The sequence below is a fragment of the Bremia lactucae genome, linkage group LG2 (genome assembly GCF_004359215.1).
Source record: "Bremia lactucae strain SF5 linkage group LG2, whole genome shotgun sequence".
Taxonomy (NCBI): domain Eukaryota; phylum Oomycota; class Peronosporomycetes; order Peronosporales; family Peronosporaceae; genus Bremia; species Bremia lactucae.
The window spans coordinates 4939930-4966734 of NC_090611.1; the positions used below are offsets into that span (position 1 = coordinate 4939930).

At 46.0% G+C, this 26805-nt stretch overlaps 3 protein-coding genes across 3 annotated transcripts; all 3 read right to left on the reverse strand.

Annotated features, from left to right (window-relative positions):
* Positions 1-400: 400 nt before the first annotated feature.
* On the reverse strand, positions 401-3040 carry CCR75_008662 (uncharacterized protein; the record flags this gene model as incomplete). The annotated part of the gene is made up of 1 exon (XM_067966712.1): positions 401-3040. One exon carries the CDS (start codon positions 3038-3040, stop codon positions 401-403), a length of 2640 nt encoding a protein of 879 aa, XP_067821570.1.
* A 21596-nt stretch (positions 3041-24636) lies between these two features.
* Positions 24637-25937, reverse strand: CCR75_008661 (uncharacterized protein). The gene is made up of 2 exons (XM_067966711.1): positions 25263-25937; positions 24637-25202 (listed from the first exon to the last, which is right to left on the reverse strand). The coding sequence occupies exons 1-2, from the start codon at positions 25913-25915 to the stop codon at positions 24758-24760; spliced, it is 1098 nt and encodes a 365-aa protein (XP_067821571.1). The 5' UTR covers positions 25916-25937; the 3' UTR covers positions 24637-24757.
* A 315-nt stretch (positions 25938-26252) lies between these two features.
* Positions 26253-26636, reverse strand: CCR75_008660 (uncharacterized protein; the record flags this gene model as incomplete). Its single annotated transcript, XM_067966710.1, has 1 exon — positions 26253-26636. One exon carries the CDS (start codon positions 26634-26636, stop codon positions 26253-26255), a length of 384 nt encoding a protein of 127 aa, XP_067821572.1.
* Positions 26637-26805: the final 169 nt, after the last annotated feature.

The window sequence follows — 26805 nt, forward strand, 5'->3', positions numbered from 1 at the left end:
CTACATGGTGTCACTCAACCTTTGACTTAAATAAAGTACATGCTAGAGTAGCCATTTTTGAGTTGCAAAAACGTTAAAAGATTGAAAGCATGCAGCAGATAGGAAATTGGGCCGATAACTGCAATAGTAAGTTTAATGTTTTCCGTTTCGGAAGGTACCTAAAGCAGAAATACCATCATGATTACAAGCACCGACTCAAACGAGCATCTCAGGATGAGTCAGATTTATTAACAAAATGACCTCACAATATACTCTTACTCAATTTGATATCTACATTTACAAATATGCTGATATGCAAGTGACTCAATTTACACACGATGATATCAAATGTGACTTCAAAAAAAACATCGACATGTCGGGCCGTGATTTTTCGGCCCTCTTACCGTTTGAGAAAATTTTCTTAGCACTCGATTAGACTCAATACGCTCTCATCCACTGGGATCTTGTCCATTGTCATTTCGTTTAACCTGCCAGCAAGATCAGCAATTCGCTTCGGAATCCCCTTCGTAGCTCTCAGTGCCGGATGCGAAGCAATACGTTCCAGCTTATCGGCCGAGGTCGAAGCGCAAGAAAGCTTTAATTCGTCCACGCGAATGGGTCGACTCATGAGACTCACTAGCATTATCGTCGCTTTCTTCATATCAAACTTGGACAGCGTATATAAACGTTCCCCGTGTCCACGGACAGCACCATCTACACAGAGAGAAGTTCGGGCCGTCAAGACAATCTTCAGAGACGCATTATTTGTCAGGATCTCCGACAAAAAAGCTCGAAAGCGGTCACGACGAGTATCATTGCGTAGTAGATAGTCACACCCGTCCATAATTAAGAGCATTTGCTGGCCATTGAACTCAATCCGTGCCTTATGTTGCTTTAAATGATCCGAGACCATGGTCTCTAACCGACTCAGTACGCGACACCGCCCGTTGGCAATATTCATGTTGCGTCGCATGATTCCAACGTGGTCATCAACCACGTCTTGAGCAAGCTTGGCAATGGAGAAGATACGAACTCCCCCCTCTGACGTAATACGTGGACCTACATAATTTGCCACGGCATGAGCCACGGCTGTCTTGCCAATGCCTTCCTCCCCACAGATTGTGACAAGACGAGTAATACGAGACTGGGTCATCATAAGTGCCAAACAGATCTTATACACTTCGATTGACCGGTTGCAAAAGCCTTGACACATGGCAGGTAAGTCGTCAAACCACAATTTTGGATAGTGCTTCGTTTTTATTGGTTCGAGATTAACTCTACTGGTCGACTCGACTGCTGCCAGTGGAAAAATAATCTCCGAGTGGTCTCCATCTTCAGGAAGGAGCATAAATTTCTCTGCAACAGCCATCGGTCCTCGAATATTAGGCGACTTGGCGACTGATTGCTGGGCAATGGTAAAGCTTGCACCCACAGGCTTTCCAGTTGCAAGTGCGAGGTAAAACGCACGCGTGAACTCTATCGCTGCATAATCTTCAATCTTTTGATTAGAACGAACTCCAATAACGTGAGGAATGCCACAAGCGACAAATGCATGGGCCAGTGGCGCAGACGAACACGCAGACACAAACACAAGACGCAACGTTAACTCACCCCCACCTCCTGCCGAGAAGAGTTCTTGAAGACCTTTGTGCAAAATCGGGTGAACCAAACCCATCCCGTCCTCAAAATACAAGTGGTTTTCATCCCCATGACCCGAAAAATGAAGTGCTCGGCACCCGAGCGTCACCATAGCTCGAAAAGTATCCGTGTTGGCAAATTTTGAGACGACGGAAATGTGTCGTGGACATTCATATCGCCTCGAGACTGTTCCAAGTCCATGCGCATTCAAATCAACCGGTCGTTTTGCAAACTTGGACGCTTCCATTAAACTCTTTTGTAAAATCGAGTACTCTCGCTTGACATCGAGCTCTGCAATCGGATGGTACTTTCCATGAATATCCTTCCCAACTAATGGCGCTGAGAACAAGACTCCAAGCGTATACTCCTGGATATTTGGTCCCTGTTGGGTATTATCTTGTGAATCCGTCTCGACCTGTTGCTTTAAACCTTCGTCCTGGCAACGAACGTGCGGATCTTCGACCATATATCCGAGCAAAACATTTCCCTGGCGAGATGATAATAATGAAATTTTTTGTCCATCACAAAGCTTATATTTCTTGTTTTTGATCACTTGGACGCCATCAATTCGAATCCCATTGGTGCTTTTATCCGTAATAAACACTGCGTATTGATGCGTAGCAGGGTCCACGGCTGTCTCAATGATACAATGCGTCCGGCTTAGCTTTACGGGGTCTACGCCCGAATTCTTTTGATCGAATATGCCTACATAATTGTCCCGTCCAAGCGACACGCGAGGCGTCAGCATTTGCATTTCAATTCGATACAAGCCGCTCTTTTCCAAAGCATTTTTTTGAAATGCCGTCACCGCTTTGTCCACTTCCGGGTGCAGCACGAGCCGCATGAGGCACAATATAGGAGTATCTTCACAAGTCTGGGTGTTTTCCTCAGTATTTTGTTGCGAAATACTCATGGCTTCCAGCAAATTCTGGGAGTCTTCTTGCAATGCCTCAAACTGTTCCTCTCGGTTGTCCTCAGCTCGTGCCTCGATCGCTACAATACTCGAGGCTACATTACAAATACCTACAGTCCCTGGCAGGGCAGACGGGGTCTCTTTTAAGCGTTTAGCGGGCAGATTGCCGACGTTATGAAGCTCCGGCTCTCGTTCTGGATCCCGCGCGCTGCGTGTCTGCCAGGAAGACGATAAAGCGGACGTGGATGAGAGCAGAGAAAAGCCCGTGTTTCGATTTGAGCTGCAAGTATCAGCGGTGAACATTTGAAGCACTGAGGGCGAGCCCGATATTGCTGGTAGGCTTGGCGAGTTGAGTGAACTTGAAGGTGCGCAAATTGCGGGCGACAGGCTGCCTAACACATCCACGCGCCGCTTTCTGCTGGTTGAAGGATCTAAAGGTAGCTTTTTATCATCTAGAAAAGGTCTTAAAGGCGCAGAAGCCGCGTAGATGCGCGGACTCTCGACCGCCATATACAGGGGTTGTTTCCCTTTTTGGATTATGGAAGGCGGTTTCCGCGTTCAATTGAAGCGAAAAGCAATTTGATTGGCTCAATAATAGCGAATGAAAGGATACGGTTTGCGGAAATGGTAGCTTGCGACTAGCTCAATTGGATAAGGAGCTTGTATACTTCACGCACGTAGGGGACTCATGCAGGAAGGTTCATACATGGCGTTGGTGGAGCTGTGATGTCGTGTTACAGCCGAAACTTTTTATTTTCTTAAGAAGGACTTTTCTTCGCAAAAATTACTACGAGACTTATTGTTCAACACGGGCTGAGAGTTAGATGGAAAGTTGATAATTAAATGTATTTTAGAGTGTGATCCTAGCCATAGCCGTCCATTACCTTCAATCTCCTCTGCGTCGGTTTCTTCGAACCACTCCCAATGGTCGCGTCTTTCACGCATCAGTCGCATCCTTTCATGTCAACAGTCGCGCCCTTTCATCTCAGTGGTCGTCCTGATTTAACACTCCTTCCCGGGTGGATGTCCTTACCACTGAGCATCACAAGTCCGCGTAGTTCGCTGAGTCTCGGCGCTGGGAAGACCTTGGTCAGGATGTCCGCACGCATACTCTTGGACTTGCAGTACTGTACCTTGATTACCTTTTTCTTCTCGAGATCCTTAACAAACTTGTACCTCACGTCAATATGCATGGCTCGACCGGACGTGTCTTCACTCTTAATCTGAGCGATCGCTACTTAATTGTCGACGTGAAGTATTGACTCCGTTCAAGTAGCCCCATGATGCCCACCCTCTCAGCGGCAGTTTGAGAAGCCGCCACGAACTCAGCCTCCATTGTAGATAGAGCCACGCAATTCGGTTTCTTGCATAGCCAGCCCACAATCATGCCACCCACCATCAACACGCCACCGCTCACCGATTTGCGGGTAGTCTTGTCGGCTGCGTAATCAGCGTCGCTGAAACCTTCGACTAGCACGCCTTCTCCTTTCATCGCAGATGGGTCACCGCGCATCATGAGCTTGAAATGCTTGGCACCCTTCAGGTATTTGGCTATCTTTTTAATCAAGCGCCAATCACCTTCGTTCGGCGCATGGGAGCGTCGGGTCGCTAGGTGTACTGCAAACGCTATATCGGGGCGCGTGCACCGGGCGATCCATAGGAGACTGCCCACCATCGACTGGAACATCTGCACAGTCGGTCTCTGTGGTGTGCCGCTGCCTTCCGACGGTAGCAGTGCGCTGCCTGCATCTCCGTCTTCTCCATCTTTCCACCGATCGGCACTCTCACTGATGCCGAATTGGACAACCCGATCCTCTCGAGCATATCTTCGATGACACATTCCTGGTCTAATACCCAGCCGGCGTCATAGTCAAAAGCGATACCAAGAAACTTGGTAGCAACGCCGAGATCCTTTAGCTCAACAACCTTCATGTCATCAAAAAACTCGTCGACCTCATGTACACTGGTACCCGTTGCTAGTACATCGTCCACGTATATTATACCCACGAGTGTCTTGCCCTTGACATCCTCTTTAATGTATAAGCAGATGTCCGTGTAGCTCTGGCTGAAACTGAGTGACTTGAATATGTCGTGTAGCATCAGATTCCACAGCATGCCTGATTGCTTCAGGCCATACAAGCCTTTCTTGAGTTTCAGAGCGAGCTATCTCTTATCCGTCACGCCGAGCTTTTCCATTATTTCGGCGTCAATGTCCATTCCCCGCGAAAGGTGAAGTAATACCTCCAAATCTTCTTCCTTATCGGCTTAAACGTAAGCACTTGGCACATCGCCGTGACGCGCAGGCACGCCCCAGATTCTTGACACCGCGAGAATCACCTTGCCAGATATCATTTCCATCACTGCCGAGAATGTGTATGTGTAATCCACATTATACACTTGTTCATCGCCACGTGCCACTAGCCTCGCTTTGTTTTGCTCGACAGTACCGTCGGTGTGCATCTTTACCTTATACATCCACTTACTATGAAGTAACTTGGCGTCACGTGGCTTCTGTACCACCTCCCAAGAGTCGTTGTGCTCCAATGCCTCTATCTCCGTTTGCATTGCCTCTTCCCACTGCTTCATCCGCGGGTCTTTCATCGCATCGCGATAACTCTTTGGGTCCTTGAGCAATACTGCACTCACCCGGTTTACGGGAACGTGCTTGAATCCCATGATGCGCGCTCGCATGTGAGGAAGCTTCTCGTCCTCGGTGGGCAGTAGTTCAACATCGCTGTCAGAATCAATCGACTTAGCTGAGTCGTCATCCACTTTACGCTCCTTTTTGCCTTATCTGTGCTCTTCTTAGACTTTGCGGTGATCTTCTTTTGTTGCGGGAGATCTGTCTCCGGCATCTTCCGCTTAGCGACGTCGTCCTGCTCTAGTACAGAGCGTCGCAGATTAGGGTCTTCACGCTCCAGCTGCGCCTGTAATTGCGCATTCTGATCACTATTAAGCGTCTCAACGTTTCGAATGTGCTGAGTTGTGATGACAATTCTCTTCTTTGGCAGGTAAACTCTGAACCCTAGGTTTCATCATTTTTGCCGAGTATCATTCCGACCTGTGATCTTGGCTTCCACGCCTTTTTGCCTTGATTTCTGAATACTGAGCAAGTACTGCCGAAAGTCACCATATCCGATAAGCTGGGGACAGTTCCTGTCAGCATCTCGATCGGCGACATACGGTTCGTGTTGGTGCTGCACGAGCTTCGATTTACAATATACGCCGCGTACTCAACGGCATCGCCCCAAAAGTACAGCGGTAGACCACTCGCAAACAGCATGCACCTCGCCATGTTGAGAATCGTCCTATGCATTCTTTCAGCTTTTCCATTTGAAGCCTGTCCTCAGCTTCGCAAACTTGGCGTCTCATACCAGCTGAATTGCAAAACGGGTCCACGTTGGTGTACTCTTTACCGCCATCGGTGCGCAACACATGGACGCGACAATTAAATCTCTTCTCAAAGTAGAGTAGAAATTTTTCAAAGTTCTTGGTCGCCTTAACCTTGTTCTTCGCGACAAAAACACGTACGTAGTTGGTTGAGTAGTCAACGAAATTGATCAGGTATCTATTACCACGTCTGTCCTTCGTTGTCATCGGTCCCTTGATATCACTACCGATAACCCCGCCAAGTTTGTCGATCGGTGCGTTTCAGCCCGTATCCTTCTCGGACTGATTGCTCTTATTATGCTTGCTCTGTGCGCAAGTAAGGCAGTTAGGCTGAGATCGATCCGTAAGTCGAATTCCCGATCCTGCCGAGTCGGCCATGCGTACAACAGTGTCGTAAGCCAAATGGCCGAGTCGCTGGTGGAGTTCCAGAAGTGTTGTCTCTGTTACGGCTTCGTCAACCTTGTCGTAAACTTGGTGCACGGCCGAACTGATTCCTCGAGCTTGTTCATATTTTGTTAGTTCGCACTTTACGTCAAGTGTTAGAACGTTATTGCGGCGGAAGACCTCAAATATTTTCATCGAGTCCGCTTGACGCACCACGTAGCTATGGTTGCCATGTCTCTCTAACTAAACCCGCGCTCTTCCAATACACCATAGCTGATGATGTTGTCAGCTAGGTTTTCTGCATAATGTACTTCAGAGAGGTCGACCATGACCTCTTGTCCATCAATCACCGTTCTCAGGTCAGCTGATCTAACCTTAGTCACTCGGACCATAGTGTTATACGCCGCGCGACACGTGTGATCACAATCCACTATATTCTTCAGCATCCTCGAATCCTTCACAAGGTGCACGCTTGACCCACTGTTTATAATCCACGAAGTAGAGTCAGCACAAGTACCGGTACCAACGGCTAATGCGACTCTTCTAGATGCAGGGCCGGTACCACTCTTTTTCTTGGGGCAATTCATTTAAATGTGTCCGGCTTCACCGCGCTGCTTCGATCCTTCTCGATCGTCATCACTTGAATCCCTTTTGTCGATTGGATCGGTGTCATATACAGCATCAACATGCTGTTTATGACATGTTCCAGAGTGTTCGATACCGCCGTCCATACTAGCAGCATCTTTTCGCAATAACTAAGAGCCGAGCCTTCCAGCTTTCCACTTAGCGCTAGAATCTTGAAGTCTTCCGGCCATTCGCCTCCACTCATTAGTTGTGCCGCGCCAAGTCGCTGTAGAAAACGCATTCCTCACGCCTTGAAGTCGGCACCCACACTCAAGTAAGTCTCTTTTCCTGAGAACTTAGCGAAGCCGAGCCAATCCAGGTCCCGAGGCTTCGGCATTTTGAGACCATGGCCTTCCGGTCGCACAAATTGCTGCGCTGAGGTTGGTTGCTCCCTCTGTTGCGGCGGTGGGTTAGGCGGCGGCATACGCGGCATCGCAGTCGGCGCGACGGTTGGCATCGGCTCGTCAAGTGATCCTCTTCTCATCCGACCGTCGCGTTCTCGGATGCAGTCCGTGAACGCACTTGAACCGTTGAATGAGTGCTTGGAGGGTGGCGTGGGCTTTGCTTCAGCCCGGCGGCTCAGCTTATCTTGCATCTTAAGCTGATTCGCCATGAGCTTGGCTTGCTGCTCCGCCATCCCCTCGAAGAGTCCTTCAAGTCGATCCATGCGCTCAGAGCTCACGTCAGAAGCTTGACTCGCGCCATCTTGGGCCTCGGAGGTACCCGAGACCGATCGCGCCTCTGCTCGCATCTCGGACGGGTCAGAAACCACGTTCATTGCGTTCACGTTTGTCTCGGCGACGTCGAGTGCCGGGGTGAACTGAGCGGAGGTAGAGTCAGTGCGTTTTGGGCTCATAACCTGTTCAACACGAGCTGAGAGTTAGATGGAAAGTTGAGAACTAAATGTACTTCAGAGTGTGATCCTAGCTATAGCCGTCCGTGTACCTTCAATCTCCTCTGCGTCGGTTTCTTCGAACCACTCCCAATGGTCGCGTCTTTCACGCATCAGTCGCATCCTTTCATGTCAACAGTCGCGCCCTATCATCTCAGTGGTCGTCCTGATTTAACACTTACTACTGTCCTGTCCCTGCCTTCTTTGTGGGATGACAAAATGCAAGGACGCGTAGCTCGAACATGCATTGAGTTGTCAACGAATGAATGACTAGGTGCAATTGAGTACCTGCGAGCTCTAACGTTGTTTTGTGGTAACTTGGGGTCATTCGTGAGTTCACATTTTTGTCGCACGAGGAGTGAAAGAGAAGGAGCATTGTAACAGGGTACACATCGGTTGGTGAACCGTTGTTGTGGTACATTACTTTATGGGTAATTTACCCTTTTATCCTATTTCAAAATAGTTATTTACCAAAATCCCATATTAGTATGGGTAACAAATATGGTCGCCGCCAGATATAAATCTTGCGGCCAAAATCTATTTTTAAATTTGCTAGGGTAAGTTTTTTAAATTAGAATAACTTAATTAAGTGCAGTTCCCCTTTTGATCCGTAGACGTCTAGTGCCTTCCTAAGACTTGCGCAGTGATCTGTGAGTGATAGAAGCCTCTATAAGGTACGTCCTGAATCCCTTGAACTAGGATTTATTAAGCATTAATAGCTTGTACGACTCCCTAAGTTGTTAAATCCATTGGTTCTATAAAACTGCTAGACTCTTTGAGTCTATAAGTCTTCCTCTTACTAAAAAAGCGAGGTTAGCTTCGCTACACCTGGTAGCACTCGTAGTCAATTTACGCCTGAGTCTTTATAAGACTAAGCCTTTACTGGAATGATAGCGTTTTCAGAACTTTCATAGGCGCAACGCACAGCGTATCACAAGCTAAAAGCTTTGTTTGGGCTGGAACATGTAGAATTCATTACGCCCCAGGGACCAGAGGCGAAAATGTCTTCGTGTAGTCGATTCCCGACTTTTGCTTGAATCCTTTTGCGACGAGACGAATCTTGTACTTCTCGATGGAGCCATCAGAGGTGCTACATGCAAGGCTTGAAGCCTTCACGTGATATGAATTCTCCCTGATCGGCCAGGCTCAGGATCACCTTGTGGCATCTATGCCAACTCGGTACATCCCTGTACCAGATTTAAAGCCTAAGGCTCGCTCTGTAGTTGGCAATGTAAAGACATTTGAGGGAAAAGAGGGCGAAAACCTCCCTTTTATTCGGATTAAGCAGATGGAGATTTCCATTGACTCCGCCTTGTTCTTAACAGAACGGCAAAAGGTGGCTATGGCCATTTCCAAACTCGGAGGTAGAGCCATGGAGTCGGCACTATTGTGCAGCACATTCATAAACGACGCTTTTTTCCCTCATAGGATTCGCTTAAACAGCAAATGACAAGCATGTTTGCCCTGCCTGATCAGGCTTTTCGCATGCAATCACGGCTCATAGCGACTCGTCAGAGTGAATGAAACTCTAGGGGACTATGTCCAGGAGTTGAGACTCTCATTGCATCTATGCATCACGAACCGGTGCAAGAAGCAAATGTCGTTACAGTTAAATGAGAACTCTCAATCAGGTTGTTCCCCCCCGGACGGAATTATTCCGATCCCATCCTGCTACTTTCGAAGAGGCAATTGCCACGAACTCAGCGCTACGCGCTGAGTTCGGCTTTAAGTCTGGTCGACCTTTGCTAGGCAACAAAAGCGCTATTGGCGCGAATCACCGACTGAATCTTTTAGTGTGTTAGATATTGGAATGTCTGAGTTATAAGCTCCAATGTTGAAAACATTAATTTTGAGCTCGACTCAGAAAAAGGAGGTGGAACGGCACGTACTTTGTCGAGTAATACTCGTTGCAATAACGATTCATTGAGTGCTGAAAGCATTGTTGGCCTTAGGCCGAGTCATCAAGGGCATAATATCCCTGAGATACATGGAGTGGCACGTCTAAGTCCACCGATGTGGTCGGCCGAGGAGGCACCATACTGAGTGTTAGTAGTGACATTCGCCAAGGCATTCCGGGTCAAAACCTTCCAGTGTACGTGAAGTGATACGTGAACGGTTGCTGGACAAGGAAGTTGAGTTACCTAACTCCTTGCAAATGTCGGATTAGACACTAGCTCTGGTATTGATCCAATACAGGCTGAAAATTTTGGGGACATGAATGTCTCGGCCTCTAAGAGGCGTATTGTCTCTACTTCAAGGCAGGCGAGACGCGATATTTTTAAACTTGAATACATACCATTTTTGATAAAGCGTCTATACCCTCACAAAGTGTAACGAGCGAGCAATTGCATACGCTTGTAAATGCTGTAACCGGTAACATCGAGGGAGAAGTTATTCTTGCGGCAATCCTTCGTTACATGCTCTTTTCGAGCTAGACGAATGTCTGTTGATGAGTTCGTCCAAGCCGTTAAGGCTTTTGACTTATCTAAGATAGTGGTCATTCGACCAACGATTGAGTTAAAGTTATCGTCACTTCTGGATGAAGCTGTCCTGAAGGGCACAAAAGCTGCGCTTTTGCGCGAAGTTTATCATCGATCCTTAAATATCCTACGGATCCATTTTATTCCTTGAATAAGGAATTCCAAGATGTGGTATGTACCAATCCACCATCTGTTTCACCTCCGGATAGAGTGTCCGTTACCAAATTGACTTGGTTTCTGGAACCAAATACTGTGTCACACGACAGTGGCCTTTAGCAAAGGAACAGTGTGACGTCATTGACGATTTATTTCGTGCTAAGCATGAGGCTGCAATGGTACGAGAGAGCAAATCACCCCATTCGACACCGACAGTTTGTGTAAGAAAGCCAAATGACAAATGGCGCGTTGTACATGCTTATTATAAGCCTTATGCTGTCACCACACCAGCATGAACACCCATTTCTAGAAACGATGTTCTTCAGAGCAATATGGTGGGATGTACAATGTAAAGTGCACTTGACTCGGTCGTTGGTTGTTACCAACTGCTCATGCGAGCTGGCGATATCCCGCATACAGCGTTTAGCACCCTAAGCGGTATGCTATGGGAGTGGTTATGCCACAAGGGCTTTTCAACGACCCGGCAACATTTAATCGTCTAGTGACGCAGTCTTACCCATGCCCTGATCCTGGTACTACCAATTCCAAATTGGCCTTAAAGTGTCGTCTGTGACGCATCGGATTTTGTCATTGGCAGTGCTCTGTTACAAACAGATGTTAATGGGCGTGAACGTGTTATTGCGTTCAAATCCAGACAGCTTAAAGCTGCGGAAAAGACTACACACTTCATGACAAAGAGTTACCTGCTGTAAAGTATGCTCTCGTCAAATTCAGAGTTCATCTGCTAGGCTTTATGCCGTTTGTGATATATACTGATCATGCGTCATTACGCGCTGCGACTAAGTCGCCCCATCTCTCACAGAGAATGGCCCGATGGCTGTCCTTTTTTGCCGAATACAACTTCGGGGTGAAGTATAACCCTGGCAAGCAGAATGTTTTGGCTGATGCGTTATCACGCAGGCAGGATTATGAGCTCTCTGATTTCACGACTAAATTGTCGCCCATTACTGAATTAATCCGTTTGGCTTACGCCCAGGATGAACAGTGTGTAGCGCTACCACGAGCTCGAAGAGCATTAATTCAGGCTTTAAATTGTCGGCACATTTGCGTGCAAAATTACATCGATGTTTTATAGATAACGACCTGTTGCTTTATTGCACGGACGCTGCGGATACTCCACGCGTCGTTAATCCTCATGATGATGACTTGTAGTACCAAATCCTGTATGAGGCGGACAATACTGTTCTAGGTGGTCATCTCGGTAGAGAAAATATTTACGGCTCTGTAAGCCTGATTTATTGGTGGTTCAAACTTTACAATGGGTTAGCACATACGTTCGCACATGCGAAACTTTCCAACGGGTTAAACCCTCGGCGTATGCTGCTGCTCACTGGCGAGTCTGCCCGTACTCACAGGGTGTTGGGAGATCATAAGTATGATTTTTTTTTGTTTCGCTCTACCAAAAGGTTCGGCTGGTGACACCAGCATAGTGGTCTTTGTTGACCGATTGAGCAAAATGGCTCACTTAGTGGCTGTGTCGGATACCATTGATGATGAAGGTACAGCAAGGCTGCTCATCGATCGCGTGCTTTGACAATACGGTTTGCCTGTAGCAATTATCTTTGATCGAGACCCCCAATTCACGGGTACATTCTGGAAATATTTTTTTGAGTGCTTGGCACCAGATTAGACATGTCCATCGCGGACTATCCGCAGACCGATAGTCAAATTGAACGTGCCAATCGCGTCATTGAAGACATTTTACGCAGTGTGTGTGTTCGGACATCAAAGCGCTGGAGCTCAATGCTCCCAGTGGTGGAATTTGCGTTAAATAACGCTGTCCGTACCTCTACAGGCTATACTCCGTTTTATGTCAATGGTCCAACCCACCCACGCTTTCTTTAACGATACCTCTGCGTGGCTCAGAGCTTAGCGGGGGAAATAGCCGATAGTCATGCTGATATTAGCCTTGTAACTATTCGGAAACAAGTAAGCAAGTTTCTCGCGACGCGATTTAGTGTCTTAAGACGCGTACGTGACACGATGGCTGATAGCCACGACAAACAAAAAGAACAAGCACTACCAAAGGCAGAAACTGTATTAATTCTTATGCAATCGGAGTGCGAGTTTTCTTGAACGCTAAAAAATCAACCTACTGACTTGGTTTCCGCGGTCTTCAAGACCAAATTGCGCCTGCGCTTTATTGGACCATTTGCGGTCGTGGCCAAGAAGGGCCTAGCTTACACGCTTAACCTTCCTAGCAAGCTGCGTACACAATTATTATTCTACGTCAGCTTGCTTAAGCCATATCGGGATCCTTTCCACGTGAACCTAAAGGCGCTTGCGCCGAGACAGGCGGTCGCGCCGCAGATTGCTGCATCCTTACCAGAATGTCCAGCTGGCCCTCTAAACGAGATTGCTGACGTTTTAGCATCGAAATACAGTTTTGAACCGCCTCAAAAGAGTCCTCAACCCGAGCAAGGCCCTGGCGAAGAAGTTAGCGCCTCGTGCTTCAGAGCATCAACTGCTTCCGTCGAGATTTTGACCCCCTCTCGCGCTGCTTGATTCGCGAGGGAATCTTACGTGGAGAAACTTTTAAAAGCGACGCCGTCTTGAAGGCCGATACCAGTATCTGGTGAAGTGGTCGGGGTACCCCTCTTCCGAAAACTCGAGGTACCTCTTCGGCAAGATTGCCTGTACACGTTGACGTTTTTTGAGCGCCAAGGTCAGGGTCGACTTGCGTCAAACGACGCTTTCCACCACTAGAAGTGGCAATAGGTGGATAAAGAGCCTCAGTGCGGCTTCGATCGATGGTGGCGCGGTCAAACGAAGCACTGAAATATAAGCTAGGCCAATACTCGGTTTGTGGCATTATTGCCGAACGTAACTGGCCTTCTGCCTTAAGCATAGCGAAATCGATGCGACGCTTTCGTGCCAACGAACACAAACGAACATCAGCCCATCCGCAGACTCCCTAATATTCCAAATAATGCGGAGGCTGCGAGCCCGATGGACCCAGTTCTCAAACGAAATTTCGTTTTAACTTTTGTTTCGTTCAGAAACAGAACCATCGGAACTTCCCTCATATCTCTGTAGCTCGACGAAGAGCTTGTTCCTCTAGGAGATTGACCGCTCTTGCTCTTCATCGAGCGGGTTCGTGATAATGTTGAACTCAGGGTCCTGTGTCCTGCGCAATGCATTTAAGACATCGGCGGTACCACGTTCTGGGAACGGATTCGGAGCCTGCCGACACTCATCCTTGTGAGGAGGCGTGAAAGAGCGACGGTCTTTCTCCTCACCCTCTGATAGAGTGTGACTTTCATCATTTTTTCTAATCGTCGAGGAAAGTACTAAGAGTTTGTAACTCACGCTTTGTTGTCATGGGACAAAGGAAAGCAATATACAACCAAACGGTTAGCTGTTTATGTTCCAACCTTAAAGAAGAAATAAAGCAAATGTTGTCACTCGGTGTTAACAGTCTAATAGGGGAGGGTGTAATGGGGCACAAACTGGTTGGAGAACCGTTGTTGTGGTACATTTACTTATGGGTAAAATACCCTTAATTCTATTTTAAAAAAGTTAATTACTAAAATCCCATTTTAGTTTGGGTTACAAATGTGGTCGCCGCCAGATATAAATCTGGCGGCCGAAATCTATTGTTAAAATTGCTAGAGTAATTTCTTTAAATTTAAAAAATTAAATAAAGTGCAGTTCCCCTTTTGATTATTAAGCGTGTAGTGCCTTTCTAAGGCTTGCGCAGTGATCTGTGAGAGATAGAAGCCTTTATAAGGTACATACTCTCGGGCACTAGTTGCCGCTTGGTTCCACAAAACCCACAAATCTCTTGAACTAGGATTCATTATGCTTTAATGGATTGTACCACTCCCTTATTTGTTAAACCTAGTAGATGACTTACGAGACCGCGAACGCCAAGTCAAGTCCGGTGAGAAGATGTCAAGCCGCCGGGTACGTGCGGCACGACAGAGCACGTACTCCGACTGTAAAAGAATTACATTGCATGAATTAAGGGTAGGTCTATCGGATGACATTAGTTGACGTCATCGTCTGGCGTCATTCGATGTCGTCACTATGAAGCTTCAAGGAAGACTTGAAGAAAAGGCTTAGAGGTAGCACAGGACAGCGAATTAGGACATAGATGTTCTTCAGTTTACTAAAGCAAGTGAAGCACAAGCCTTCACCATGTGCGCGCCGTTTAGCTGCATGGGGACAAGATGGCTCATCGCTTACTTTATTTAGACATATAACGATCTCACTGAGGCACTTTGCTGAATCAAATAAGCTTAAGGACTACCATACTTTCATGTAATCGAAATTGGAGCCGCAATTTGATGTTAAGCCGTTAAGCAGCCTTGGCAACTTGTCGGTGGCCACCTAAGTCGGATGATCCGGCCGAACGCTTAGACCGCATTCGAAGATTTTTATTGTCAGCATGTGCGAATACTTCGAGGCCTCGGAGCGCAGAGTTTGCGAGAGCAATGGCTGCAATTCAACTGGTGCTGATGTCTGAGAATAAGGCGCGCGATGGGATTATGTATATAAAGTCTCACTGGACCTAACATTGTAACAGGGTGCCTGTTACATAAGTATAATTTCCTATAAGAGGAATAACAATTATTATTTCCTATAAGAGAAAATAAACGAAGAAGTACAAAAATATTATCTTCATTAATTCTGACTTGAATAGCTCCAATGATACCAAATTTGGTATTATTGACGCAATAAGACAGAATCTCTATTAATTGAATGATATAAGTCTAAATCAACCCCGCCAATATTTACTAGACACGATTGTGCGGTGCGCAAGGAGGCGCCATACTTAGTCAGATATTATATATTAAGTTCAGCAGTAGATAGAAGATCGTTACGTAGGAAATTAAATATATCGAAATAGCTTTACTTCTCCGTAATTCTAATCCTTTAAATTACCTTTAAAACTATAGAAGCTTAGCTACTTAGAAACCGACCTCTGTACCCCTGTGTGCGTAAAGTTTTGTGGCACCTAACCTTCATTGTAATCAGTATAAGGTCAACTAGTACTAACCAGTACTAGTAAAAGATGCCCCATTACACATGGTAGGACTTCTCAGTCCGTTCAGCGACCTACGCATGTTCCATCCAACATGGACATGCTGGATAAAAGAGGAGGGAGCTTCCAAGCCCCTCATGAATATTATCACGCAACGTGTGAGAGGTTTCCTCAATTGAGTGACCTCAAAATGGAAAGCGATCGAACGAAAGAGTTCGGACGTAGGCGGGCCAGCCGTTGGCGCCATGCTGAGCACTCTGGAAAGAGATAACCAGCATGCGGCCATAGCCGAGTTAACTTAACACGAACTCGACGCGGCCCGAGAAAGTAGCCTTGCTTCACCAGCAAGGCTCTCAATACGCGGAGGTGTTGCAAGACCAGGGTGCTCAACAATTGGAAATGTTCAGACAGCAGCATGTAAATCCTGCTAATAGTCCGACGCTTCCGTGTCGACCCGAAAGATATAAGATATAAATCTTTAAGTTTAAGGCAGTCGAAGGCGACTACCTCTTGAGATGGTTCGTCGACTTAGACGACTTCATAAAAGCTCGTCGTATCAGTGATAACGCGGCAAAAGTGAAATTTGGCATTTCCAACTTCGCCGGACGTGCCAAATCTTGGGCCTTGAGGCTCAGGCTTTACGAGCCATTAGTCTTTGGGTCGTATGAGGCCTTTAAGACCCGGCTCAGACAAACATTTGAGCCGCCACGTGCTGAATTCAGGCTCGACCGAGCTCCTGGATTTGAAGCAGGGCAAGCGTGATCTACCCGGTTATGCCCAACACACGAATACTGGTCAGTTGTATCGTGAGTTATCCAATTAATGGACAAATACCGCTAACAGTATTTATAAAGATCTTTCAGACGGTCCTGTTAACCCACCTGTTCCGGCTATATAAGAGTCACTTGACCAAGCGATCTCTACAGCGGAACAGAAGGACTTTAATCTTGTACAGGCTTTTGTCCACTCGGTGGTTATTGTCCACCACTAGCCGACAAGAAAAAAAAGGTCCAGAACCCGTGGATATATAGTATGTAGATAGCGAAAAACCTTGTTTTTCAAGTTGCCAGCAATTCCAGAAATGAATCGCTATCAAAAAACGAACCACTACGCCTATGAGTGTAGTGCCCCACGGCCAGGGTCTAAAAGCACGAAGCGAAAAGACCGACCTCTTGCTACAAACAGCGAGGCGGATTGTAAAAAACGGTTGGGGTCAGTAGGTCCGAAGCGCACTACTGATCCAGCAACGTCAAAAGAATTTGCAGGCCTTTCGACGAAAGTTGCTCCTCACACAAAAACATTATGAGTAAATTCCCCAAGGGATGAGGTTAACATCATCATCCTAAAGATAAAGTGTCTAATAAGTTGCTACTTAAGTCCCTACTTGATTGTGGGGCGTCAAATAATTTTTATTAGACGCCAATCGCTGGAAGGTCGCAGACTCAACTTTGTTGGGCGCGATATCTCTCTAACGAGGAGGACGATGCACCTAGCAACAGGCGCATCTGTAACAGTAAACACACGTGTAGTTGGTATTATATACTCCTTAAAGGGTCAATAGTACGATGAAGATTTACTTGGAATACAGTTGAAATTGCCAACTACTATTCATCCTGAAACAGACGGTCAGTCCGAACGTGCATACCGGATTGTTGAAGAGATACTTCGCGGATACGTCCGCTCTTTTAAATGTTGGAGCGAGTTCTTGCCGATGGTAGAAGTTGCCATCAACAAGTCAGTGCATGCTTTTACAAAGCATGCACCGTTTTTCGTGAATGGCTTACGCCACCCATATATATACCTACCTTGTTTGAGAGTAACTCTTACTAAGGGAGAGAGGGAGTCGCTCGAGTAAAGAACCTTCTAGCTCTTGCTCAGCACGCATTAGCCCTTAGGTCAATGCGAAGGATGCTAATGTTGAATTAATTAACATTGAAGTGGACAAACTCAGTAATAACAATAACGCTTTCACTGACTTAGAAGATGATGCTGAAAGACTCAGCATCGAAAACAGTAGTATTAACGAGAACGATAATACTCTCAATAATAAAGATGTTGATATTTGCGCAGTGCGAGCTGATCGCACTGAATTCAAAATAAAACCGACTTAGCTGGTGATTCTTTGTCGGGTAGAGAAGCAGTGGTTCATTTCGTACAGGATTCCATCGCTGATGCGGTGGACCGAAAGAAACGGAATACTGACAAAAATGGAAGAGCAAACATACTTTCAATATAAATTGATGACCTAGTCCTACTGTCTGCGGTAAGCCTACCCAGCATGTAGATACAAATGAAGGAAGTGATAAATTACTTTTCACGTATATCGGCCCGTTTCGTGTACTACATCGCCAAGGCAATGCGTATACAATCGAATTGCCTCGTAGAATGCGTATGCATTGTACGTTTATGTTGGGCATCCCTGCCCGCACCATCAGTACGAGGCTTCTTCCGATTCCGAATTACACCGGAACGGTCAAGTACATCCGCCAAAGCCGGATAGTTCCGAGCCAAATACTTATTGTCTCGGAAAAAAGTCTGATTCTCTTGAACCAGAAGATTCACTCTTTTCATCAGGAAGAGATCTTCTGACGAGCTGCCAACAGCTCATTTTGAAGAGACTGCTGTGTCCTTTCGTTCGCCAGTTGTTCAGTCGCAATCTGCGCACAATTTACTAACTGGTCACGAGAAACATTATCGACCGTCAACGCTTACTCGCGGCGACGGGATCTGTCGTGATCAAGATCCTTCCTTATATAATAAAGGCTGTGATCCAAACCACAATGTTGATCCGGGTCCGTCAAACGAGGCGAATCCGATTTTTTCGCTGCCTCTAAATCATTGACGGATTCGGGTGGTGAGAAGCGCTTTCTTGTTGAAATCTTCTTGAGCCACCGCGAGGCAAAGGGGGTTCGAACGAGTTACCTCGTTCGTTGACGAGGGCATCCACCCTCGCATGATAGTTGGGAACATCGTTCCCAACTGATGATGGACGTTCAGGTCTTGTCCTGCAGTGCAACGAAATCTACGAGACCTACCCTCTTCGACAGAAGGTCCATCGGAGACGAGCGCTTCCCGCGCTCGTGAAAGGATTGGAGGTTCTTAATTTCTTGACGCATCTCGTAAGAGATGAGCGTCTTCCAATGGCATTCTTGAAGGGAATGTGCTTCCTTAGGGGCATGACCTGCATCCTTAAAACAGCATGGACATGAGTTCCCCATGAGAGGCAAGGTAACCCCGTCTCTCTACACAAACGGTGCCCCTTATAGCGTGCACCTGGTGACGCACTCGCCCATAGCGTCATCATCAGATGACTCCTCACCAAAGAGATCCAACGAATCAAACAACCATGTCATCACCTCTTAGATGTAACGGACTCGGTTCGACGGCCTTATCAGTCGCCACTGAGTCGGGCGATGTCGGTGACTTGAACCAGTCTCCTACAGTTGGTGTTGCAGGTTACTTGACCCCGTCACCTGCAATGTCTTCAACAGATGACATACCCACTCACCTCCAATGGGAGTAGGAGATGACGTATCCCCCACAGTAGACGCATTACCGTCTGCTGAAACATTTGTATAACTGACAGTTAAACTGATCCGTGCAGCTGCCAGCTTAGCGGCCTCGCGGCCCACGTGCTCATACTTATTTGTCGCCATCTTCATTTTGATCAAAATCAATAATGCAAATCATATCGTTAAGTTTATTAAATTTGTAATGCAAAATCGGTTTTCTGACTAAAAACATAATGCAAATAAAATCGGTATTTTGATTAAATCAGTAATGCAAATTACATGAAAAGACTTAATAATATTTTCTGTCACGCCACATCAGTCACTATATTGACTGTTGCCTAGGAGGGGATGTACGAGGCGCCCGTTGTATAAGTATTATTTCCTATAAGTGAAATAACAATTATTATTTCCTATAAGAGAGTAAATAAACAGAGGAGTACGAAATTATTATCGTTATTAAGATTGACTAAAGTAGCTTTAGTAATACCAAATATGGTATTATTGATGCAAAAATGGCATTAGCTATATTGATTGGTTAATTTAAGTCTAAATTAACCCCGCCAATTGTTTCTAACCACGATTGTGCGGTGTGCAAGGAGCATAACAATATAATAAGTTCAGTGGTAGATAGAAGATCGTTACGTAGGAAATTAAATAAATTAATATAGTTTTACTTTTCCCCTAATTATAATCCTTTGAATTACCTTTGGTAGCTATAGACCCATAGCTACTTCGAAACCTTCCTCTACTACTCTTGTGTACGTGAAGTTTCGAGGCACACTTCCTACACTGTAATCAGTAAAAGGTTAATTAGTTCTGATCAGTAGTAGTGAAAGGTGCCCCGTTACAAACATCGATTGTGTCCGACATGCATCTCTACCGAGCGCACGCCTTTCATTCGGAATTTGTACGGCCTACAATATGCTTAAGCATGTAATAACTTGTAAATAAGCCCTCGACTTCACTAAACGCTTGCAGAACGCAACAGCTAAAAACTTAATTACGATAACGTAAGGTGAAACGGGGTGTATCGTTACATTAAATTAACACTTAAAAGGTTGAAAAAAAATATTATTATTTTAATTTTGTATTATTTGGAGAATATAACTGTACATAGTGATATTCGAAAAGCTTATCTATTGGTAGATATATGTCATTATATCTGTTTGCTCCACGGTCCAGTCAGCACTGGACGCGCGCCAAAAATAGAGACGGATAAGACTTTATTGCAAGTTTCGTATTTGTATCTAATTAAGTTTGTGTTAAATAGATAGAAACAGAAGACGTTAATTATAGTAAATACAGTTTACTTTTAACTCTCTTTAAAGCAAGTGCTTGAAAAGAGTTATCCTCTGCACGTCCTAGTCTACGTAAAATGACGTGTGGCACCACTTGCACCGAAGCAGTGTAAAGTGGACTTGTACTGAAGCAGTACAAGTCGGCAATGCCCCATTAAACCTGGTTGCACTTTGTAGTCTGTCCAAGGACCTCAGATGTGTCATCTAACATGGACATGTTGGATGTTAATGGAAATACGCATCACGTTTCGCGTAATTACTACTCCTTTCTAAGTGACATAGAAAGGAGTGCGGTCGAACGAATGAGTTCGAAAGTAGGGAATGATGCCATCCTGGTCATGATGTCCGATTTTGACAGAGATGCCCTCCATTTAACCATCGCCAAGTTCGTAGAACATCATTCTGACGAGGCGAAGGAGAAAGTAGCCTTGCTTAATCAGCAAGGCTCTTACAGGCAGAATTGTTGAGGTTGCAACACCTGTACCTGGGATGACGCACACGCGTCGTCCGGAAACCGAAAAGATGCACATGTCTGAGTATAGGGGGGTCGAAGAGGACTCCCTTTTCAGATGGCTTGTCGAATCGGACGATGCCATAAAGGCTCATCACATCGTCGAGGAGCAAATGCAAGTCGCATTTGCTCAATCAAACTTGGCAGGTCGAGCGAAAGCCTCAAATTGCGCGACCCATATGTATTTGGCTCGCTAGAGACTCTCTAAAGCCCGACTTAAACATACATATGAACCGCCAAGGGCTGATTATAACTCGATCAGAGCTTTTGAAACGCAAGCAAGGCAAGCGTGATGTTCACGCTTATGCCCAACACATACGACTCTTAGCGAGTTGTATCACGAACAGTCATGTTCGTTGATTACGGTGTTCATGCAAGGTCTTACAGATGGTCGCGTAAAGACCCTTCTGTCCCGCCTTGAACTGGATATGCTTGAAAAGGCAATATCTGATGCGAAACGGAAGGACTTCGGTTTGAGACAGGTCAAGCTAGTTCGTCATCGTATTGTCCTTCAAGACGATCCGAGCAAGAGGTCCAGAACCTATGGAGCTCTCTTATGTCGAAAACCAGAGACCTCGCTTTTCGATCAACAAGCGGTTGCAGAGATGCAATCGCTGTCAGAAGTTAGGTCACTACGCTCATGAGTGTAGTGCCCCACGCCCAGTACCGAGGGGCACTGAACGTACTCATGAACCAAATGCCAAAAGGAGCAACGTTCGCGAGTCTGGCGTTGTTGCGAAATCGCAACAGCAAGGCGGACCGCCATGTTACTCCAGACATACAATCATTTGTGTCTCTGCACCTGGCGGTGAGGTATCTTGAAGTTAAAAGTGATAGAAATTTGTCACTTAGAGCCCTATTGTACTGTGGGGGCGTCGAATACTTTATTCGTCGCCAGTCGCTAGAGGGTCGTAGGCTCAAATCTGTTGAGCACGACATCCCTCCAACGAGGATGACGGTGCGTCTAGCGACAGGCACATCGATAACAGTGATGAAAGGCGTAGTGTGATTTCACTACACCTTACAGTATGATGATGATTTCATCGTACTAGATTTGGATGACAAATTTGATGTCATCCTAGGTTTTCCTTCGCTTAGAAAGTATGAGCCTAGAATCAGCTGGCAGCATTAATCCGTGAAGATGCCTGCCACTTGTTCATCAGATGGCCATCTGGTGCCAGTCTTGGAGCGTCCAAAAGCGTGTGGATGTTATAAGAGTGAGTACTATGGCCTCACTTGTGGTAAGGTCGTTAGTACTACTGCATAAGATCCCAGTGTGATTACTAATCACACTCTGGAGCCATCTGCCGGCGGCTGTGCGAATGCATAGGCAGCACCGAAGGTCCACCACTCGAATAAGACAAGTAGATAGAGACATGCATGTACGCCTAGCGCGCGACATTCGAGGAAGATACCGATTGTACAAATGGACAACACGATGATCTTAGGTCGAGTAGAGTCAACCGTAGAGGACTCGACTGTAAATAGCGCAAACCAGAGTCGGATGACGTTGAGGGAATAAGTCCCCGCGTAGCTGAGTAGAAATCTTCTCAAATAGCTAATGCTGAAGTGACTAGACTTCAGCATCCCGAGGGAGTGATCCCTCGGTAGCGGCTGCAAATCGATACCCAGGAAGAAGCCGAGACAATTGATGTCTTGGTTAATGACGGATCAGGAGTAGGCGCTTATACTCTTGATCTGAAGGTGCCTCCGAAGTTGACTGCGGAGATAACTCGATTGCCCATCCTAGTTACTAAACCATTCTTGAGAGATCTGCAAAGTGGTAGAATCAAGCAGATCTGCGTACTCGTCATGAAGGACGAATACATAACCGATATTCGGTCAGCGGTATTCTTTGCAGGGAACGAACGGGTTCTCAGCATTTCATCGATGGACGAAAGTGTTCTCGATGCGAAGACGCGGATCGAGAGATATTGCGAGCCCTTCCCCAGGGCACAGAAAGGGAATAGACACCCCCTTTTACCGTCTTCGAGTTGTCAACACAACACGGACAGGGATCACCCCACGTGAGGCATGAAAGCCCAGCCTCACGTGACAACCGATGCAATTTTTACTTTGCACCGGTTGGAGTTCGTTTCTCAAACTTAAGGCGATTCGCGTTAAGTTTTTGTAGTCAGGCTTCGCGTCCAATGCCTTTGACATTGCGAATGAACGCGCTCCAGGCTTGCATAAGCTAGACTTTATCTCGCCTATTGTTGCCACTATACCATCGATGCTTAAGAAAAGCATCAAGATAAAAATCTTCCTCAGCGCGAAAGTTCTTCGCGCTGGGATCAAGGCCATATAGCTTTGTCGCATTAAATAAGGGATATTTATTGTGAGGAGAAGTTTCTCCAGACAAGCTATTGATTAGCCTTCCTGGCAAAAGCCACGGCTTCTTTTCAGGGGCGAGATGAGACATTTTACTGTCTTCACTCCCCTGAGTAGTACCCACTGAAGCAGGGGTACCACAAGAACTTTTATTACGATGGCTTACGCCATCGTCATCACCTTGCACAGAAACACGTGCAGGTGACTGTTTGGGACACGGAACGGGCGATGAGGGATCATCCTCATCGTCGGAACCAAATAGACTATTAACTCGTCTATCAGAATGAGCCCTCTCATTCGAGCGCTCAGTCAGCAGCCTGACGTCTATCAGGCGACTGTTCTATTCTCCCCGAGTCGGCCATTTTGTCCGTCTCGCATTCGTAGTCGACCTCCAAACAGGGGTCGTATCCACGTGGCGTATCACCACGTACATTCGCAACATTTAGAGTTGCGGGAGAAGATGACACTACGGCAGACTGAACGTCTGCCGCAAGAGACATTAGTGCGTCATCCGCGACTGCACGAACCGCAGCCGAAGGCGCAGCACTATCAACATTCCGTATGAGTTTATTCTTCATGCGTTGGAATTTAAAATGATGGTTCCGACCAATCAACATCATTTTAAAATTAAGTGGTCACATAATGACACTCCATCCAATGACAGTCAGAGTGGTTGTCGTTTAAGGGAGGGATGATGTAACGGGGTGTATCGTTACATGAATTTAACACTCAGAGGTTGTTAATTAATACATTATCTAAAAGGTAGATAATATTTGGAGGATATTACTATATATAGTAATGTTAAGATTTCTTATCCATAAATAGGTATAGACTATTATATCTATCTATTCCGCAGACTAATCAGCTGTAGGGACAAATTAAAGAGAGAGGCAGATAAGATTAGATAAGAATTCAGTTGCATGTTTAGTATTAGTTTATAATTGAGTTAGAGTTAACAATTAGAAAGAAGAGATACTTAATTATATTAATACAGTTTTCAATTTACCCTCTTTAGGCTAGTTACCTTAAAGATAAGTCTTCCTCTGCACGTACTAGTGTACGTTAAATAACGTAAGGCACCACTCGCAACTGAAGCAGCGCGAAGTGGACTTGTACTGAAGCAGTACAAGTCGTAGTGCCCCGTTACAGGCCTCCCCAGCTCGGTAGCTTGAAAGTTTCGCAAAAAGACTTCGCAACATATGCGTACTTTCATGTTAAATAGCTAGATGCTTTACAACAAAGAAATTACGAAGGAAGCCGACAAAAATTGGAACATTAGGAAATTGTGGCTTGCTTGCGCTCATGATGGGTACAAAAAATGCACTAAGATTCGCTTATTTGTAGCACTTCCGCAAAAATTGGAGGAAGTAAAGTAAAATAAATTTGTCGTTAGCTTGACCTCCAAAGACAAACTAACATGCAAGCCCTTATCGCTTATTTCCAGCTGAACTTCTCCTTCGCTGCTCGGTTTGCTGCTCTTTCTTTTCGCTCTTTTTTATGACTTGAGGGTGTGCCTTAACCGGTTCCCTAAATATACTGTTCTTTATTTTTCTTTATTTTTATTCTTACAGGTAATATTAAATATTTAGCGACCTACCCCGTCACAAACTATGTAACACGGAAAAATAGATTTGTTGATAATTAAGCGGACTTATGAACAGCCACGCGAATATTTTTGCCGTTAAATGGATAGCCGTCCATCCGTAGCGCAAGGGTCATGCCTTCTAACGCAGCAAAGCGCACGACGGCAACTCCCACCGTGCTGCCATCGGCCATGGTCGGCATTTGTACGGACAAGACCGCACCTGCGATTCCAAAGTATGACAACACGTCTGCCTCTCGGGTCGTTCCCCATGGCAAGTCCGATACAAACACCTCATAAATGGCGTTGACCCCAGCAGCCTCTGTCGCTGCTTCGGCAGCAGCTATGCGTTCCACCTTGACCATATGATCCGATGGCATTGCCATCTCGATCCGTTGCTTCTTCACCACTGGCTCCTCTATCGCTTCAGCACAAGATGAATTTGTCAATTCTCCTTGTTTTGCATACATTTCTCGTTTTTTTGCAAGCAATTCACTTGAGGATCTACAGCACGAATAAAAAGAAATTAGCCGTGTCATTTTGTGCGTAAATTTGCACACGCACCTAATATACGCGTCAATATCGTCGTGGATGTGGGCTAATTGATTAAGTACCGCACCCATTTCGTCAAGCGTTAATTGACTCGTTAATGGACTTAGCAGTACAGCTGAGATTAAGTGGTCCAGGACCAATACCAGTTCGTTCCGCAGCGGTTTATCCAGGCCTGAAAAGGCATTGTCTCCAATTATAGTGGCAACAATTCCCACGTCTGCAAAATTCTTTTCGATCCACGCATCGCTGCGCTTACGCGTGATGCGGTGCTGAATCTTGCCAAGCAGCTTTATGACGCGCTCACGGCTCTGCAATTCGTTCTGCTTGAGCTTGCTATCGCCAGGATGTTCTGGAGCCTCAGCTTGCAGCTTGCGCTGCTCTTCGACAAACACTTTAAGATCGGCGCTAAATTTAGCGTACTTGCGCTTAATCTCGGCCCCTGTGGCGGCATTTTCGCGGCTGAGAGGCACGTCTAACTTCGCCACGGCCTCTTGAACCTTCTGGGCCTGTTTGACACTCTCCAAGCACGTCTTCATGCAGTTTTGCAGGTTCCGAAGTTCGTCCTCGATGGCTGACGAGCAGTACGAGCGCAGGGCGTCGCCACCCACGCGCGCTAAAATGCGCTCAAACCCACTCATTCGATTAAGTGGACATTCATGTTTCATTTATGTTGACACTTTTGTCAAAGTCCAAAATAATGACGCTCAGCACAATTTTAGTTTCTTATATCAAAATGTAAATTGCTTCAAATTTCACAATTTTACTTCGTTATCTGTGAATTTTGTTAGTTTTTCTGTTAGCGCAAAAATATGGAAGTATTGTCAGAACCTAACGAGGCGAAACAAATTGCTTGCGATCTTCTCAACTTCGTCCGCAATACTGCACTTAGGACTACAGAAAGGTCTGCTGCATACAGTTGCACAGATACTTTTGTATTTGACTAACAACCGCTAAATCATCATAGATCGGCCCGTGCACTTTCTAATAAAAATAGCTACGCTATTAAATTCCTGCGTCCTCAGAATCCGAGTCAGGTACTTCGAGCTCATACGCCAGCTCTTTTACAATTGTTCTCGCCATCCCTTCCGTCGTTTCCTCCGAATCCGTCGATTCAAACCCGTTTAATTCTAAAGGAGACTCGATGAGATTTGGCCTTGCTGCGTCAGACATAACGTGGCTGCATGCTTCTTGAAAAATCGGTTCAGACAACGGCATTGGCTCGCCTTTAATACGCACGGCATCGTTGCGATTAATTCGCATCAAGCCACATGGCAATTCGTCAGTTTCACACATCGGATCGTGAGTACTTTGGCTCTCGAAACACTCTTCCTTTATGACCGTGGCTTTGGTATCTAGCAATTCGCTTTCGCAAGCATGTGCTCCCATTCTCCCCTCCACGGCAGGAATTGTGTCGATATTTATAATCTCTGCTTGTGGCTGTACAAAATCTATTGAATTCGTGTAAGGGATATCTTCTGTTGTACTTGTTTGAGTATCCACAGATTTTCCATTCTCCGTGCATGCCTCGACGTCGAGATCCTCCAAATTCTTGACG